This window comes from Microcebus murinus, chromosome 16 (genome assembly GCF_040939455.1).
Source record: "Microcebus murinus isolate Inina chromosome 16, M.murinus_Inina_mat1.0, whole genome shotgun sequence".
NCBI lineage: Eukaryota > Metazoa > Chordata > Mammalia > Primates > Cheirogaleidae > Microcebus > Microcebus murinus.
The window spans coordinates 57,426,391-57,444,363 of NC_134119.1; the positions used below are offsets into that span (position 1 = coordinate 57,426,391).

Consider the following 17,973-nt stretch of genomic DNA (forward strand, 5'->3'; position numbering starts at 1 on the left):
CTGGGAGGCTGAGGCAGGCAGATTGCTCGAGGTCGGGAGTTCGAAACCAGCCTGAGCAAGAGTGAGACCCCGTCTCTATTATAAATACAAAGAAATTAATTGGCCAACTAATATATATACAAAAAATTAGCCAGGCATGGTGGCGCATGCCTGTAGTTCCAGCTACTCGGGAGGCTGAGGCAGGAGGATCGCTTGAGCCCAGGAGTTTGAGGTTGCTGTGAGCGAGGCTGACGCCATGGCACTCACTCTAGCCTGGACAACAAAGCGAGACTCTGTCTCAAAAAAAATAAAATAAAAAAAATAAAAGCTAGTAGCTTTCATTTGTCTCTTGATCCATGGACTTTTAACGACTCATTTAGTATTTTTCAAACATAGCCCTAAAACTATTCATCCTAGGAAGCTGCTGGTGTGCACAGAACCCACTGCCATTTAAGGCATGTAAAATGTAACTGTCATTTACGTGGAAAGGTGAGATGACAGGCACCTTGAAGCACAGGTGCTTCCTAAGAAGCTGCCACTCCTGTGATGTAGGAACTACATGTACTGAACTCGGCTCTCGCTGTCTGCTAGCCGAGGATGCCATGAGGGTGGACACCCCTGCCCAGGAGAGATTTCAGGTCCCTGTTAGCCTTTGACCATGTCTCTTGGCTTTCTCTGCTGTGGTCTGCATTGAGCTAAGCTGACCGGGCCCCCCAAGAGCAGGTCGTATCTTGGGGGTGGTGGGCACTAGGGTAGCATCAGTGAGGGGGTCCCCGCCCACGGGGAGCTGCCAATGGGACTGTGGTACATCCATGTAGTGGTCCACCCTTCCGTTAGGGTGAGGCACATCTACTGGGCTGACGCTGAACAAGCTTTGAGATAAATTAAACAGAAAAAAAGATATAAGTCAGTGTTTCCAAAATGCAATGTGTGCATGCATGTGTCTATGTAAACTTTTTAAGAAGTCGGGAATGACGTGCATCAGGTTATCAATGGGGTGCTTACAGGGTGGGGAAATGGAGGGCGGAGAGCAGAGAATACCACACACACACACACACACACTCTGTGTAAAATTATCTGAAATCACTGAACCTATGCGTGACTTTACTTGTATTTTTCTTAGAATATTCTCTCTCCCTCCCTCCCCGTCTCTAATAAGCACACACACTCCACCAGGCAAAGAGCTACACTCAGGCGAAGACCAGGGAAGGACAAGGAGGGAGAACAGGAGTGTGACGTGCAGCTGGGCCCATCTCGAAGGCGGTGACCTTGGCCGCAGCACACAAACAGTCGCCCCCAGCCGGCAGGCAGGCTGAGGGCAGCCCTCGCTGGGCCGTGCGCCCGTAACTGGCCGCCATAGCCTGGGGGCTGCCACGTCCTCTTCCCTGCCGCCCGGTCTGGAAGCCTCACCTCTCTGTGGTCCTTCTTAGCGTCCTCCGGCCTGGAGCTCGCCGACGCGGAGGAGAAGCTGGAGGTGGAGGAGCCCTGGCTGATGGAGTCCGCAGAGCGCTGAGGGGCCTTCACGGGGACCTGCAGCCAGGGAGCCCAGGTGAGAGCAAAGACGCGGCACGCAGACCCCCGAGGGCGGGGAGGGGCCCTGGTCTCTACTGCCGCCAGCTGGCACCGCGCTGCTGACTCACCTCGGAGGACTTCGGCCCCCTCTCCAAGGACAGGTGGCAGGTTTCCATGACAGAGAGGATCTAGGAGGACAAGGGGGTGGGGGACAGCACCAAATGAGGTGGGCATCGCCTCAACAAAGCGCCGCCGCCCACACGCCCGCTGCCCGCCTTGCTCCTCGGAACGCGGGGCGGCAGAGTCCCAGGTGACGCGGCCCGGCCACACCCCTGCACAGACACAGCCAAGACCCAAAGCCGGCGGGGACTTACTGGAGATCACACCCGGCAGAGCCTGGGCGTCCTCCCATCCCACCCCGCTCCTCCTGCCCGACGGGAGCCGCCGGTGCTTCCCGTAAACGGGCTCCAGGGACGGGAGCCGCACAGACACCGAAGGGGGCTCAGAGGCTACCCCGTCCGGCCCGCAGGCCTGTCCGTCCACAGGCACAACGTGTGGCCTTTCCGTGGGCACCCGAGGGTCTCAAGCAGGAAGGGCTCGCAGCCACACCTCGGCGCGGCCCGCCTCTTCCCTCCGGAGGGGCCTGGCAGCGCCGCCCGGTGCTCCCCCCACGCTGCCACCTGGCGAGGGAGCGGGCAGTGCGGCTGAGGGCCCCGCAGCCGGGAGCAGGGACTTGACCTCCAAAAACTGCGCTGCTGACACCTCCTGCCGAGCGCTCTCGCCACACACAGACACCATGACTAACGAGGAGGGCGCCAGGAAACCTTGGAGGGGACGGACACGTCACGGCATAGACTGTGGACGTGGTTTCATGGATGTAGCTCTTTGTACACCAATCATGCTACAATGAAGTGTTTGTTTTTGTTATTTTTTTTTTTTTGACACAGAGTCTCACTCTGCTGCCCGGGCTAGAGTGCCGTGGCGTCAGCCTCGCTCACAACAACCTCAAACTCCTGGGCTCAGGCGATCCTCCTGCCTCAGCCTCCCAAGGGGCTGGGACTACAGGCACACACCACCATGCCCAGCTAATTTTTTCTATATATTTTAAGATGTCAAGCCAATTTCTTTCTATTTTTTTTTAGTAGAGACGGGGTCTCGCTCTTACTCAGGCTGGTCTCGAACTCCTGAGCTCAAACAGTCCTCCCGCCTCGGCCTCCCAGAGTGCTAGGATTACAGGCGTGAGCCACCACGCCCGGCCATGAAGTGGTTTAAAAAAAAACAAAAACGTTGCTACTCCTGGGATGAGACGTGAACACGCAGAAAGAACCCCCCAGAAGGGAGCCGGCAAAACAGCCAAAGGGCAGAAAGCCGGGCCGTGCACAGGGGGCCCCGTGGAGACCTGCCTGAAAACACAAATCGTTTATGGAAGCCGCAGCCCGAGGGTGTCTGGGACGACCCCCCGGGGGCCTCGTGTCACAGGGCTCCCTGTGGGCCGTCTGCCCACACACCTCCTCCAGGCGTCCCTCGCCAACAAGCCCGCCCCCACGGCCCCCCACCCCCTACCACCCAGACACGGGAGCACTTTCACAACGTGTTGCCAAAGCCCAGGAAGAGGCGAGTGAGCCCAATTAACAACTCACTCATGAAAGAAACCAGTGACGGTCAACACCGTGTTTCCAGGCGCCGAAGGGAAAGTGGCCGGAAAACAGGGACCCGCCCTGGCCTGCTCTCCCTTCCCCGCTCCCTGTCCCCGCTCTGCCTTTGTCCCGTTTTCGCCCACTCTGCTCCCGGACACATCCGCCACTCCGCTGGGAGCAGCTCTTGGAACAACACTGAGGAAAAACTGCTAGTGAAACTGAAAATCGCATGAATAAGTAAAACCCATTATCAGCGAGGCCCCAAATGCAGCTGAGAGCGAAGGGGCCAAGTTCTGCCCCCAGGCACTAATGCACAATTTGTCCACCAAGACCTAATCTACGGACATCGATTTTTTGAGTCGCACTGCCCCTCGGGGAGGAGGAGAGCTACCTTGGAGTTCAGTGCACACTTGAGCGGCGTCTCCTTCAGCCTGTTCTGGACCTCCGTGGACGCTCCGTTTTGCAGCAGCGTCTCTATGATGCCCTGGTACCCCCAGCGCGCGGCGATGTGCAGGGGGGTGTCTCCCTTCTCGTTGCCGATGTCCAGTCTGCACGACTGCACGTCATAGTAGACCAGAGCCTTCACACACTGCGGGGAAAGGACACCATCCACTAAGTGCCAAGCCGCGGGCACCGTCCGTGCCCTCCTTAACTCTAGCCCACGGCCCCGCGGGACGGAGCCTCCGCTCTCCGAGCAAGCGTGCAGCGGCAGACAGAACCCGGGCTTCCCCTGTGCCCGATCAGGACAGCTCGTGCCTTCGAGGGCCAGGCCAGTCAGCAGGAAAAGGCGGGATGAATGTTCGATGTCTCCGTGCGCAGAACAGAGCAGGCCTGACAGAGCAGCCCCTTGGACTGCAAGAGGACTGTCCCCCGGGCTCCAGCATCCCATGGGCACGTGGATCTGGGGAGTGTTCCCGCAGCTCCCTGGCTGGTAAGGGAGCTCACTGGGCCTAACCGGTTCTGGACAGCTATGTGGTTTATGCCGAACGCCGGCTTTCCTTCCAGGAGTCTGGGGTTTTGCTCTGTGCTTGGCGGAGTGTGCCTGCGTGACCAGCCTTCAGTAACACTCCCGGGCACTGAGTCCCCAGCGCGCTTGCCTGGCAGACAACACTTGACGCGTGCTGCACTCCCTGCGGCTCTGGAGAGAGAACCGTGTGAGGCTCACCCCAGGTTCCTCTGGATTCATCCAGGTGCCTTTTCCCTTGGCTGACCGGGCTGTGCCCTTTCCCTGTGAGGACAGGACACTGTGTGCCGAGTTCTGGGGGCTCTCCCAGCAAAGCACCAAGCCGGGGCTGGTCTTGCAGATCCCTGACACTGCACACGACAGATCGTTGTGCAGCTGGTAGAGGACGGCCTAGGCCTGCCCTGAGTGACCTAGCGGATTTCCGTAGCGTCAAGTTAGGACAGCGAGTTGCACAAAAACATACAGAGCATGACGCCATTTCTGTACATCGACCACCTGACCCAGCCTGAACGCTACCTGAGTATCGGTACATCCCTACGGAGAGAAGGGGAAGGAGAGTAGGAAGCGGGAAGGGAGGTAGAAAAACTAATACCCTCATAGCAAATGGTAAGTGGAAATGGAAATCACAAAATTCCTTGATGTTACCGTAAAAATTGAATATGAATAAAAGAACCAGATGGCGGCAGGGATGGATGAAAATGATTTAATTTCAGGATAAGATAATGGACAATTAAGTTTTAGATTCCTCTTACTTCAACGTGGCATCTGTGATACATTAAAAATTCTTTTAAATTAAAAAAAAAAATTACACACCCAACGTTCCCGTCATCATCGACACAAAACGCAATGTGGAACTGATCAGAAATCCGCACGTCTGCGTGAGGGAGGAACAGCGAGTGGCACTTACGTCCTCGTGGCCGTAGGCGCAGGCCAGGTGGAGCGCGGTGTTGCCGTTGTTGTCCTGCACGTCGGTGCTGGCCTTGTAGTGCAGCAGCAGCAGCTTTGGAGGGAAAGGGGAGCGGTGAGCACGGGCAGAACCCCAACCAGCTGGCCCGCGGTCGCAGTGTCCTAAGGAAGCTCGGCCCGCAGTCTTGGAACGGCAGGGAGGTCACGTGTTCCCGTCTTAAATCTTATTTCCTAAGCCGGGCGTGGGGGCTCACGCCTGCAATCCTAGCACTCTGGGAGGCCGAGGCGGGAGGATTGCTCAAGGTCAGGAGTTCGAAACCAGCCTGGGCAAGAGCGGGACCCCGTCTCTACTAAAAATAGAAAGAAATTAATTGGCCAACTAAAAAATATATAGAAAAAATTAGCCGGGCATGGTGGCGCATGCCTGTAGTCCCAGCTACTCGGGAGGCTGAGGCAGGAGGATCGCTTGAGCCCAGGAGTTTGAGGTTGCTGTGAGCTAGGCTGACGCCAGGGCACTCACTCTAGCCTGGGCAACAGAGTGAGACTCTGTCTCAAAAAAAAAAGAAAAGAAAAAAAAAAAATCTTATTTCCTTACACCTGTGTTAAAATTACACCAATGCACGCACCCTTCCTGACAAAGTTTAGAGCTTGAAGAAACAAGTGTACAGCCCCACCCTTTCTTCTCTCAGAAGATCAAGAAGTTTCACATCTAAGCTAACGATTTTGTCCAGTGGACCCGGGAAGGTGCCTCGGACCCCCCACCCTCACCACAGCCACCGCAGAGCCGGTGCAGGTCACGGCGGGCACAACACGGGGCCCCGGGGACTCCAGAATGATCGTACGATGGACACACGGAGCCCGGCTCGTCCGAGCGCCGCCACAGCACCGCCACTCACCGTCACGCTCTGAAAGCCCTTCTGACACGCCAGGTGGAGCGGCGTGGACCCGTGGTAGTCGGTGGCGTTGACCACGGCACCCTTGGACACCAGGAGGTCGATGAGGGACGCCTGCCCTGCAGAACAGACAACCTCCCGTTGGAGAAGGAAGGGGGCTGGCTGTCCCCAACTGGGAGACAGCCGTGCCGCCTTCTCGGTCCCTGGTGTGAAACACGCCTGGAGATACATTTCTGCTCCAGAGGAACCAGAGCTGACATCGAGGCAGGCTCTGCAGACCCAGAGCACGCCGGGTGGCCTTGGAGGGGACCCCGCTGAAGTCCCCTCTCAGCAATAAAAGGTAACAAACAGGAAAGAGCCCTATGCGTCCAGAGAAGAGAGGGTGGTTCGTTGATTCACAGGATGGATTCACACAGCCACTAAATAAACAGCGACCAGGAGAGATGTTCTCACATGTCACCAAGAGAAAAACAGCCCAGCACGGAACAGCACGAGGCCCGCAGTATCATGTATTTTATACACACACACACACACACACACACACACACACAAGCGTGCAGAAACTCCAGACACTCGTAAATCAAAATTATCTCCGAGACACGGGAGGATGGCCAGTGACCCTGGAGGAGTTTGCGTTTTCGACTTTAAATGTTCACTTTTCAGGACAACAAAAATATTTTTTAGAAGCAGAGCAACAAGAACCCAAGCCAATAATTCTGAGAATGCTCTTGCCACTTGGATCCAGGCTTTCCCTTGCTGGCCCGCCAGCCCAGGGACAGCACGATGGCCGTCAGGCCTGTGGACATTTGCTTCTCTTCCCTCCCCAGCCCTTGGGGGGGAGGCCATGACGTAGGCCCTCCCACCACCCCAGCCGCCCCAGCTCTAGCAGCCGCCCTGGGCCATCCCTGGGCCCCGATGACCACAGAGGCCAGCCCAAGACCACGTACCACAGAGAGCAGCCACGTGGAGAGGTGTATGGCCTCTGTCATCTCTGGAGAACGGAGTGACCACGGAGGGGTCGTTCAACCTCCTAAAGCGGAAGAGACGGGAGGACACACCTTGGGGACAGCGTGGCGCAGCCTCTCCCCCGGACCAGGCCGGACACGCAGGTACCCCGAGGCTAGAAGACAGGTCACAGGACACACCTCTTCTGCCCGTCCCAAGGAGCCCCAGCTCCTGCTCCGTGTCCTGCAGCGGGAGGGCTGAGGCATCTCACCCCGCCAACCCTTTAGGCCTCAACACCCAGAGAAACAGCCTGACAAGGATAACAGGAAACCGGAAATGTTCCTGGGAGAAACTGACGCTCCTCCCGTCCTAAACACACTTTCTGAGGCCGGGGCAGGCCTGGCGTCCAGCCCACCGGTGTGCGAGTATTTTACAACTCCAGGCCGGGCGCGGTGGCTCACGCCTGTAATCCCAGCACTCTGGGAGGCCGAGGCCGGCGGATTGCTCGAGGTCAGGAGTTCCAAACCAGCCTGAGCAAGAGCAAGACCCCGTCTCTACTATAACTAGAAAGAAATTAATTGGCCAACTAATACATAATAGAAAAAAATCAGCCAGACATGGTGGCTCATGCCTGTAGTCCCAGCTACTCGGGAGGCTGAGGCAGGAGGATCGCTTGAGCCCAGGAGTTTGAGATTGCTGTGAGCTAGGCTGACGCCACGGCACTCACTCTAGCCTGGGCAACAAAGCGAGACTCTCAAAAAACAAAAAAAAAGTACAACTCCTCTTCCGCCCGATTCTCCAAAGAGGAAGATGCTGCCGCCTCCGCGTCACAGCAGAGACGACTGAGGAGTGGCGAGGTGTGTCCTTACTCACGGCCACGCCACGCAAGTCGTGGAGAGTTCCACCGGGCCTCCCGCCCCCGCTCCCCAGCCCCCGCGAGCACCCTCTTACCCAGACACGAGCTTCTCGCAGTCGTCGCAGAAGCACAGCGGGTGACACATCTTCTGGACGGCGTCTTTGTCGCGGTCGTCTTGGCTCAGAAGTCTCTCCACTTCTTTCTGGTCACCCGACGCGATGTGCTGAAAAGCGGCACCCGAGACACCGTCGGTGTCAAGGAAGGGCTCGTTTTGGGAGGTGCGCGTTTGTTGAGAGTGCTTGCAGAAACACGTGTCTGTGTGTGTAGGGGCGGAATAATTTGCCCTCTGCGATTTCCTTCCACGTAATCTGGGAAGTAGGGAAAGTGGCCGGTGGCAGAGATGGAACCAGACTGCACAATGGCTATCCCTCTTTATTTCTATAAATGTTAAAAATTTCCCGTAATTAGAAAAACAGGAGCTTCCAAGATAGCTGAACACGGGGAGGTCCGTGGAGCTTCCTGGTGGGTGGTGCACCCCGGGGACATGGAAGACCTGCAGCCCTTCTCTCTGCATCTTCTGCAGTGTCCTTTGTAATAAGCCACAGACAGGGCTGACGGCACAGACGGTGACGGATGGTGTGAATACTTCCTGTATCGAGGGCTGACCACGTTGGGCTATGTGAGAATCTCCCACGCTGACCTGGGCGATTGCTGAAATTCTTTTTTTTTTTTTTTCTACTACTGGTGATTCTGAAATTCAGATGGCCAAATTGAGGACCCCTGGTGACCCCAACCTATTATAGACACAACCAGAAAGTGGTCAGAAACCACACAAAAGTTCCCCAGAAAGTTCATTTCAACCCCAGATTTGGATCCCACGAGGAAGAACATAATTACGAAAACAACCATCATTTCCAATACGAATACTACACCACGTGCTTTTTATGAAATATTTAAAACAAGAGGTTACCGACTGGGCAAATCTAAGGGGAAAAAGTACATAAGATAAAAAAAGGAGATTGATAAAAGTGGAAAACAGACACGAAGAGCCTCGATTCTTAAAAAGAGTGGTATCTATGCAAGCGGGACGTTTCATAATTCATCAGTTTACAAAAGCGTTGCTTAATAAAAGCATTTCTCAAAAAAAAAAAAAAAAAGAAGAACAGCATGACAAAATTCCCAAAGGCAGGGAGAGGAATGCGGGGAGGGAGGGGCAACACTCTCTGAACTCAGTGTGGATTTTGACACCTCACTGGAGAAAGCCTGGGCCTCCTCCTCTCGGGTTCTACCGTACGGGGGGAGAGGAGAACCGCTGCGACTAGCGAGAGACCCCATCAGCGCACGAACCCAGGGCTCGCCCCCAAGATGCCCGGATGTGCTCCTGCCACGGAACCCCTCTGGTTCCAGGTAGCCGGGAGGCACCAGCAGGCTCCCCCAGGAAGTCTTGCTCGCGGGCTGCCTCGCGGGCGCCCCACCGGCCTCTGAGCAGGGAGCTGCCCCGCGTGCCAGGCGATCGCGCCACACAGGGTCCGGCGCTGCACGCCCAGCCCAGCGCGCACGCTCGCAAACGCAACAGGGGCTCCCGGAGCCCCGGGAGGCATCGACTGTATCGGGGCTACCTGCGGAGGTGCCACTGAGCCGGCCTTGGGGAACCGGTAGTGTATCCTGCTAACCTGAGAAAGCAGGACGGCACAGGCGGAAGGTTCCGAGGCCCCGCGCCTGCCACGTGCCACCCAGAGTGCACCTACCGCACGGCGCATGTCGGGGGAGACAGGGAGATGAGCCGATTCCAGATTCCAAACCTGGGCATTGCTGCCACCCACCCTGACCGAGCGCGAAATGAGCTTCGGTATTTACGCAGACCACCCCGATGCGGTATACAGAGACGCCCAGAGACGAAGCGCCCCTCACACATCTCTGTCCCCAGAGACGTCCCGGCGTCTCACCTTAAACAGGCAGTCGATGGGAGTGGAAGTCATCTGAGACAGTAAGCTCATTCTCTGCTTAAGAAACAGTCTGTCGCCGAAGCCCTCGGACTCCTGCAGGGAAAACCAAACCACCTGTCTCATCACACATCACGAGACGCTGGTGCAAGAGTCTCACAATATGGTCGCCTCCCCTAGCCAGAGCCTCACCAACCAACCAAGGAAACAACGACGAAGCCACTGAGTCCCCAAATCACACATTAATAATCTCATTTCTTGCCTGTCAAGGTCAAGAAATCCAAATGCACCATATTTCTGGCTTCCTTTTGCACCCACACGGCTTTGAAGATGACAGGGATTAATGAAGTGGGACATGAACACTGTGAATCCCAGTGATAACCCATCAACTTCCACCACCAACTGGGGGCTTCCTGCTTCGTCTGCTGAGTGGTTTTCAAGACTCAAACAGCAAAGGCCCCACTCTCGGGAGACGACTTAAGAATCCCCCTCCCTACACGCCAACCCCAGGACCCTATCGAGGGTGCCCTGATGCCCACAAAGAAAGGGCAGGGCAGGCGTGAGACTTACAGGTGGTTTAACGGACAGGCTTCCTTGCCGAATGTATTCAATCGCAGCTTCGATTGAGGTCAGGCAGTATCCCAACTCATCTTTGGCCGAGCTGCTAAATCTGAAGTTTTTGATATAACTCAAATTGGCCATCCTAACAAAAAAGAAAAAAAAAAAAGTTTTAGCATTTTATGCCCAATTAACGCTTCTGCAAAAACAACGCTATTGGCTTGGGTGACTCATCAAATACCTAAAATCAAGTCGGACAGTGCAGGGAGCTACAGCCACCGTCCCCCCGATCTCTCTGTAGAGTGTGTGCAATTAGAAAAACAATTAAAGCTACTTGTTACTTCCCTGAAATAGACTATTTCTGAGAAAGCTGATTATTATAAAGCGAGCTGTGGGTTCCAGCAGGAAGACTATGAGCTTTGGGGCCAGAAAGAACCAGAATCGGCTTCCTGCTCAGCCACGTCTTCCAGAACGAGAAACACAAGCTCTCTGGGCCTCCGTTTCCCCATCTGTAAGTGGAAGGGCAGCCACCTCCTGCAGGAGGAAGGAAGTGGAGCCCGGCACCGGGCTCGAGAGAGGCGAGCAACGAAAGGCGCCGCTTCCTGGAGCTGCACGGAAACCAGCGGGGCGCGGCGCCGCCAGCGTCCACAGTACCGTCCGTAACAAAAGCGGTTACCAGTTGGGGATCTCCGTTTTCACAAGCAGATACAGCAGGACTGACAGGAGGTCGTCGGCACACATGGTCTCCAAGTTCACTGCAAGGGGGAAGTACACGTGCAAGGCCATCGTGAGGCTCAAACGAACACGCGCATCAGCTCCTGCACCTCCCCGACCCGCAAACCGCACGCCCGTGAGATCACGCATCAGGGAGAAAGTAGCTGCACGATCTCCTTTACGGCGTCCAGAATAGATGGCAGATTCGGGGGTGGGGGTGAAGAACGCCCCTCATTTTCGGGACACGCACAAAACGAGGTAAGTGGGAGCAGACCGCACGCTGAGCCCTCCTGGACACACACACCGAAGACGTGCCCAGAGCCGTGCCCCGCGGCCTCTCTCCTCCCGAGCTCGTTCCCATCTCACACACGTGGAGCCTCACGCCCCACGCGTGGCTTCACTTCACTTCTTTCGTTTTGAAATCTCGAGTCATCCATCCACGTCTAAAAATCCCCAGCACAAAAACCATGGCTGCCCTCCCGTGCCTGCCTGCCACCCAGTCTCCTCCCCAGAGGCTACTGCGGCTGCTCCCCGAGCACCTTCCCAGACAGCCCCCACACACGCCACGGCACGCAGGCACGTGTGGCCGCCCCACTCTTCCTCTGTGCTGTCGCCAGTGGGGAGCCATATACGCTCCTGCTCGCTCCACTCAACACGCTCTGCAGAGCAGCCCCTGTCTACACACGGATCTGCCTCCTCCTCCTCCTCATCCATGTCTTCTTAGCTTGGTTTTGCTTTATGCACTGGAAATTTTCAAATGTGTATAAAATCAGGGAGAAGCCGGGCGAGGCGGCTCACGCCTGTCATCCCAGCACTCTGGGAGGCCGAGGAGGGAGGATCGCTCAAGGTCAGGAGTTTGAGACCAGCCTGAGCAAGAGCAAGACCCTGTCTCTACTATAAATACAAACAAATTAATTGGCCAACTAATATATATAGAAAAAATTAGCCGGGCATGGTGGTGCATGCCTGTAGTCCCAGCTACTCGGGACGCTGAGGAAGGAGATCACTTGAGCCCAGGAGTTTGAGGTTGCTGTGAGCTAGGCTGACGCCACGGCACTCACTCTAGCCTGGGCAACAAAGCGAGGCTCTGTCTCAAAATAAATAAAACAAAATAAATTTCGGGAGAACATTCTAGCAAACTGTTGAACCCCTATGCAACAATCATGGGGCTCAGCTCACTTCTGAGGGCCCTCCCTCTCCATCCCTGTTTTCTTGCCCTACCTGTGTCTAGCCTACTCTCCAAACTAAGCACCCGCCCCCCAGAACAGACTCCGAGCTGTGTGACCCGTTGCACAGCGCCACCCCTTGGCAGACCGTTTTGTCTGATGGGTGTGGCCACCCTCGAGCACAAACCTCTCTGGCTGGGAGACTGCGTGATCAGCTGCACCACCTTCCGCAGGCAGACCAGCTTCTGCTGTGGGGAGGTGCACTTGTTCAGCTGAGCCAGCTCTCTCTTCGCACGGGGTATGTTGAAGCTGTGAAGTGGTTGGGAAAGTGACAACTTCAGCCCTTCTTCCTTGATCCAGTAACAACATGGCTCGGGTCATGTATGTGTCCCAACAAACCATCAGGGTTGGGGGAAACAAGATGCTGAGACAGAATCTGACTCAAGTCGGTGGCAAAACACAACAGCTTTAAATGCCATTGGGGCTGCCAGGTGACAGAGAGCTGGGGAGATCACCAGGAGGGAAAAAAAAAAAAAAGAGAGCCAGCGCTACACCAGAAATTTGGGGAAAAGATAAAAACTCTTAGCCCCAGAAGGAAATAGCACAAAGGTGGGGGGAGTTTAAACACAGACACTTCAGACATTTTTGTACCCTGATGAAACTTAATAGGGAGTGCCCCTACGGCCGGGTTCCCCCAAGAGGGGCAGGTGAGGGGGGCGCGCTGCACACAGAACCCCCCTGGGCGAGTCACGTGCCCACCTAGAGCCAGGTGTGCAGAGCCCGTCCCTGGCAGCTCCCGTCCAGCCCGCACGCTAGTGCACAGGTGAGGGCGGGGGCCGGGCGTGAGCGTGAAGGGGGTCACTGAACAGCCACCTGTCACCTTCAGCCCTTTCTATTAGGTCGCTGGTAACTTCCCCGCCCCTCGACCCCCCAAATCGGCGTGCCCCCCTGCCGCCGAGAGCCCCGAGTCAGGGAGAAATCGGCGCAAACCCTCACCTGAACTCAGGCTTCACGCCGATGTCTTTCTGCTGCAGATCTTGAAGGCTCCTTGTGATTTTGTTAAAGGCGGCATCCTGACAACAGACGTCAGCCAAGCTTGAGACCCCTCAGAAAGCGCAGCCCGGGGCCTCCCTCCCGGGCCACGAGGCCGGGCGCCTACCTCGCCCGCCTCCACGGTGCCCACGTATCTGAAGACCAGGTCGTAAACCTCGTGGTGGACGTACATCTGCGAAACCAACGGAGCCCGGGTCAGGGCGCGGGCCGGGCCGCGGCGAGCCTCCCCGCCACTGCCCTGCCCTCACCTCCACGGCCTGCTTCATCAGGCTCATCTGGGCCTCCTGCTTGGCCAGGGCTCTCTGCAGGACAGAGGAGGGCAGTTAAAGAGCTCGGGTCCGCACGCGGCAAACCGCAGTCCCCCTCTGGGAAGCCCCGCTGCTTACCAGGTGCGAGTCCCGCAGCAGCTGCTGCAGGCATTTGGTGTAGAGCCCGTTCACCGCGTCCTGCGGAGAGACAGGCCGCAACACTCAAGCCTGGCCGCGGGGCGCCCCGGAGCTTCCCGTGCCAACGCGAGATCTACCTAAGCAACTACGCCATGGACTCTTTTTTTTTTGAGACAGAGTCTCACTCTGTTGCCCAGGCTAGAGTGAGTGCCGTGGTGTCAGCCTGGCTCACAGCAACCTCAAACTCCTGGGCTCAAGCGATCCTCCTGCCTCAGCCTCCCGAGTAGCTGGGACTACAGGCGTGCGCCACCACGCCCGGCTAATTTTTTCTATATATGTTAGTTGGCCAATTAATGTCTTTCTATTTATAGTAGAGACAGGGTCTCGCTCTTGCTCAGGATGGTTTCAAACTCCTGACCTCGAGCGATCCTCCCGCCTCGGCCTCCCAGAGAGCTAGGATTACAGGCATGAGCCACTGCGCCCGGCTGATACTTTTTTTTTTAAAAAAGAGAAACAAGTGCCTTGCCACGTTCCCAGGCTGCCCTCGAACTCCTAGCCTCAACGGATCCTCCCGCCTCAGCCTCCCAAGTAGCTGGGACTACAGGCGCGTGGCTGAGCGCCGGCTCCACCACTTTTATAGTCAGAAACATTTATACGGATCTTGCAACGGGGGAGGCGGCGGCGGGCACAGTCCCAGGGCGGACAGAGGGCCGAGGAGCCCGAGCGGGCGGGCGGAGGCGGGCAGGCGGGGCGGGCCGCGGCGCGGCTACTGACTATGTGCTGGCGGAGGCTCTTCCTCTCACACTCCCGGAACGCCCGGTGGAAAGAGGCGATGTTCCTGTCAAACCTCTCGGCGTGTCTCCCCAGAAACTCTCTCACATCCTCGATGGTTTTCAGGGAAAAGGGGTCGGAGGGTGCCGGCGGCTCTTCTGAAAAAGAGACAGAGGTCGGGCGGCTGAAGCGTCGGCTGCTTCCTGATGGGAGAAGTTCCATGACACTCTCCCCGCTCCAGGGCCCAGGGCCCCGTCTGGCAGGGCACGGGCGGACGTGGAGGGGGAATGTCCTTATTTCAAGATATTGCAGGAGAACCACCCGGGCCTCCAAGGGCTGGTCCTCTCACCGCCTTTCCCTGGGACCACACCCACACCACCCGGGCCGTGGGCAGGAACAGCGAGACCCGGGCCGGATCCCTGATGAGAGCCTGGGGGTGCCTTGGGCACATTAATGGCCATCTCGATCTCCTGGGGCAAATGAAGAATTATTATTCATTACAAATAATGAGATCTCAAAGAGGCACAACGGTGGGGCTGGCTGGGAAATAACGCTGTAACAGCAACCCCTGCAGCTGAGACCCAGAGCAAAGCCAGGACTGCTGCTGTGCACGATCTGGGGGGTGCAGGCGGGGACGGTCCCATCACAGGCGCACCACGGTACACTGAGGCCTGTGTGGATGGTGCCTCCTGGAACTGTGTGATGTCCAGCCTGTGCAACCGTACCCGGCAGCCCCAACCCACATCTCCTTCGCTCGAGATGACTCCGATTAAATTCTCGAGAAAATCACTGCAAACAGCTATGCAGGTTCCTAGTGGGCTCTTGAATATTTTCTGGCATGTTTAACCTTTTGACAGCTGTGCCAGGAAGAAGTTCGACAGACACCTTTCTCCAAATCGGGGGCAAAGGGTTTTCTTCCCAGAATACCTGAACTCTCCCTCTTTTCCAAAGGATGGGCTATACACAGGATGCTGAAACTTTCTTCTTTTTCGTTGTAGAACGTTTCTTCAAAGAGAATGGGCACCGAGAGAAGACAGGCAAAACCAGCTCCTAATTTAATCCTGTTTCCTTGAATAAAGACATCCTGGAACAACAAAGCCAACACTGCATCAGCGGCCGGTGGTGACCGCTGTCCCCCTCTCAGCCGACCCCGCCCCCAATATGGCATTTAACCCGACCCTGCCTGCCTTCACCCCAATCTGGGTTTGTTGGGACACAAACACTCCTGCTCTGCTCTTTCTAAAAAACATACATATTTTTAGACCTGGGGGTCTGGCTGTGTTGCCCAGGCTGGAATGCAGTGGCTGTTCATGGGCACGACCAGAGCTCACCACAGCCCCAACCTCCTGAGCCGCCGGTGCCAGCCTCCTGGGTAGCTGCAGCTACAGGTGCACCATGCCCAATTGTTTTGCTCTGTTTCATACTAAAATTTTTTCTTTCCTCTTAGCTCGCCTCAGTAGCTGTGGCTACAAAGTACCCAGATCCTCTTTAAATGTTGCAGTGGCACAGTGAGACCCTGGCTCTAAAAAAAAGGTAAAGTAAAAGTTGCAATACAAAAAGTATTAAGCTACTTTTTTTTTTTTTTTTTTGAGACAGAGTCTCACTTTGTTGCCCAGGCTAGAGTGAGTGCCCTGGCGTCAGCCTAGCTCACAGCAACCTCACACTCCTGGCCTCAAGCGATCCTCCTGCCTCAGCCTCCCAAGTAGCTGGGACTACAGGCATGTGCCACCATGCCCGGCTAATTTTTTCTATATATATATTAGTTGGCCAATTAATTTCTTTCTATTTATAGTAGAGACAGGGTCTTGCTCTTGCTCAGGCTGGTCTCGAACTCCTGACCTCGAGCAATCCGCCCGCCTCGGCCTCCCAGAGTGCTAGGATTAAAGGCGTGAGCCACCGCGCCCGGCCTAAGCTACTTCTTGAGGAGAGGAAACCCTCTACCCCCTGGGACGTAAAGTAAAAAGGCTCTGCCGCCTAACAGATCACAGTGACCGGTGCCGCGGGCCGCAGATGCGCGGTGCTGGCCCTCCACGGCTCGCTCCACACTGAGACGAGCCGACGTCACGCTCCGCACAGGAAACGCGGAGAGAGACGAAAGGCCCCCGGTGGGGCAGCTCTACGGCAAACGCGTCCCCATGATCTGGTCGTGGAGACGCATCAGACAAACCCAGGCTGAGCGGGAGTTTGTGCAAGGAAATAAAACAAAAAATGTCTAAGTCACAAAAGACAAAGAAATAGTGAGGATCTGTTCCAAATTGAGGAAAGTGAAAAAGACTAAGGACCGGATGCATTGTGTGTGACCCTAGATCTAAAAAGAAAATATATATATATTTTTGTTATAAAAAGACGTTATTAAGTATGATTAGCACAACTTGCATGAGGACAGCATGTTGGAGAACATTCTATCGATGCTAAATTCACGGCGTGTGATCACTGCGTTACAGGTACGTAAGAGAATGTCTGTCCCTGGGAAATACACACTGGACCGGTCTTGGGGTAAAGGTCTGCACCTCACTCTCGAAAAGCCTAGAAAAGGTACTGATAATGTCTGCGCGGAGACAGTGAGTGACTAAAGAAATGTGGCAAAGGTGTTAGCAGTTAACCAGGCTGGGGCGAAGGTGTGTGAGAGTTCTTTGCATTGTACTGCAACTCTCTGTAGGTTTCAAAGTATAAAAAAAAGGTTTTTTTTTTTTTTTTTTTTTTGAGACAGAGTCTCGCTTTGTTGCCCAGGCTAGAGTGAGTGCCGTGGCATCAGCCTCACTCACAGCAACCTCAAACTCCTAGACTTAAGCGATCCTCCTGACTCAGCCTCCTGAGTAGCTGGGACTACAGGCATGCGCCACCATGCCTGGCTAATTTTTTCTCTATATATTAGTTGGCCAATTAATTTCTTTCTATTTATAGTGGAGACGGGGTCTCGCTCTTGCTCAGGCTGGTTTCGAACTCCTGACCTCGAGCAATCCGCCCGCCTCGGCCTCCCAGAGTGCTAGGATGACAGGCGTGAGCCACCACGCCCGGCCAAAAAAAAGTTTAAAAAAAAATAAAACACTCATCCCTGATGTCCAATCCGTGGCCGAGAAACCTAGGAGCTTCCCAGGGCCCTGGGATAAAGTGGCTGCCCGACGCGGAGGAGGGGCCCTGCCGGCCACTCACCCGCTCCCGGCAGAGACCCCGCTGTCGTGGGCGGAGGGAGAGACGCCGGACCCGGCCCACCGCCAAGGCAGCGAGCGGCCAGGGTCCTGCTCACTATTCCCATCCTCTCCTCCCTCCGCCACGCAGGCAGGGGACCCTCCGACCCTCCCGCAGGGCTGCCTTGCGTGGGTCACCTGCCATCGCTTCACGCGGACGTTGAGAGGACTCCTTTCCCTCCCCCGCCCCGACGCTGAGCGAGCCACCCTGGCCGACCCGCCAAGGCACGGGTACCTTTCCATTTAGGGTCTGAAAACGCTCCTCCACTGGTCTCAGAACATAGGACTCGAACTGACAGGTAGACTGAACGCTGCTCGACAGGCTTCCTCGGCAGGGGACCAAGACCTGAAACACACAATCGGGTGACCGTTGGAGAGACGCGGCGTTTATAACTTCAGCCCCAGAGACGCCCCAGCTGGGCGGGTGGGGACCTCCTGGCAGGAGAACTGGAAGCAGACGCTCCCCGCCACAGGCAGGGGAGGACGGGGACGGCACAAGCCC

At 56.0% G+C, this 17,973-nt stretch overlaps 1 protein-coding gene across 4 annotated transcripts in view; it reads right to left on the bottom strand.

The window, feature by feature from the left end:
• The window catches only part of ANKRD27 (ankyrin repeat domain 27), a 45,567-nt gene that overhangs the window by 16,132 nt on the left and 11,462 nt on the right, over positions 1-17,973 (bottom strand). For all 4 annotated transcript variants that reach the window (XM_075992972.1, XM_075992970.1, XM_075992971.1 and 1 more), the window contains exons 3-20: positions 17,707-17,817; positions 15,211-15,367; positions 14,287-14,441; positions 13,513-13,572; positions 13,375-13,428; positions 13,233-13,298; positions 13,070-13,146; positions 12,261-12,382; positions 10,870-10,948; positions 10,206-10,338; positions 9,639-9,731; positions 7,788-7,915; positions 6,839-6,921; positions 5,895-6,010; positions 5,000-5,092; positions 3,520-3,717; positions 1,620-1,679; positions 1,390-1,509 (exon numbers count right to left, since the gene is read on the bottom strand). In XM_075992972.1, the coding sequence (XP_075849087.1) occupies positions 1,390-1,509; positions 1,620-1,679; positions 3,520-3,717; positions 5,000-5,092; positions 5,895-6,010; positions 6,839-6,921; positions 7,788-7,915; positions 9,639-9,731; positions 10,206-10,338; positions 10,870-10,948; positions 12,261-12,382; positions 13,070-13,146; positions 13,233-13,298; positions 13,375-13,428; positions 13,513-13,572; positions 14,287-14,441; positions 15,211-15,367; positions 17,707-17,817 (1,905 nt within the window). The remainder of the gene's footprint in view (positions 1-1,389; positions 1,510-1,619; positions 1,680-3,519; positions 3,718-4,999; positions 5,093-5,894; positions 6,011-6,838; positions 6,922-7,787; positions 7,916-9,638; positions 9,732-10,205; positions 10,339-10,869; positions 10,949-12,260; positions 12,383-13,069; positions 13,147-13,232; positions 13,299-13,374; positions 13,429-13,512; positions 13,573-14,286; positions 14,442-15,210; positions 15,368-17,706; positions 17,818-17,973) is intronic.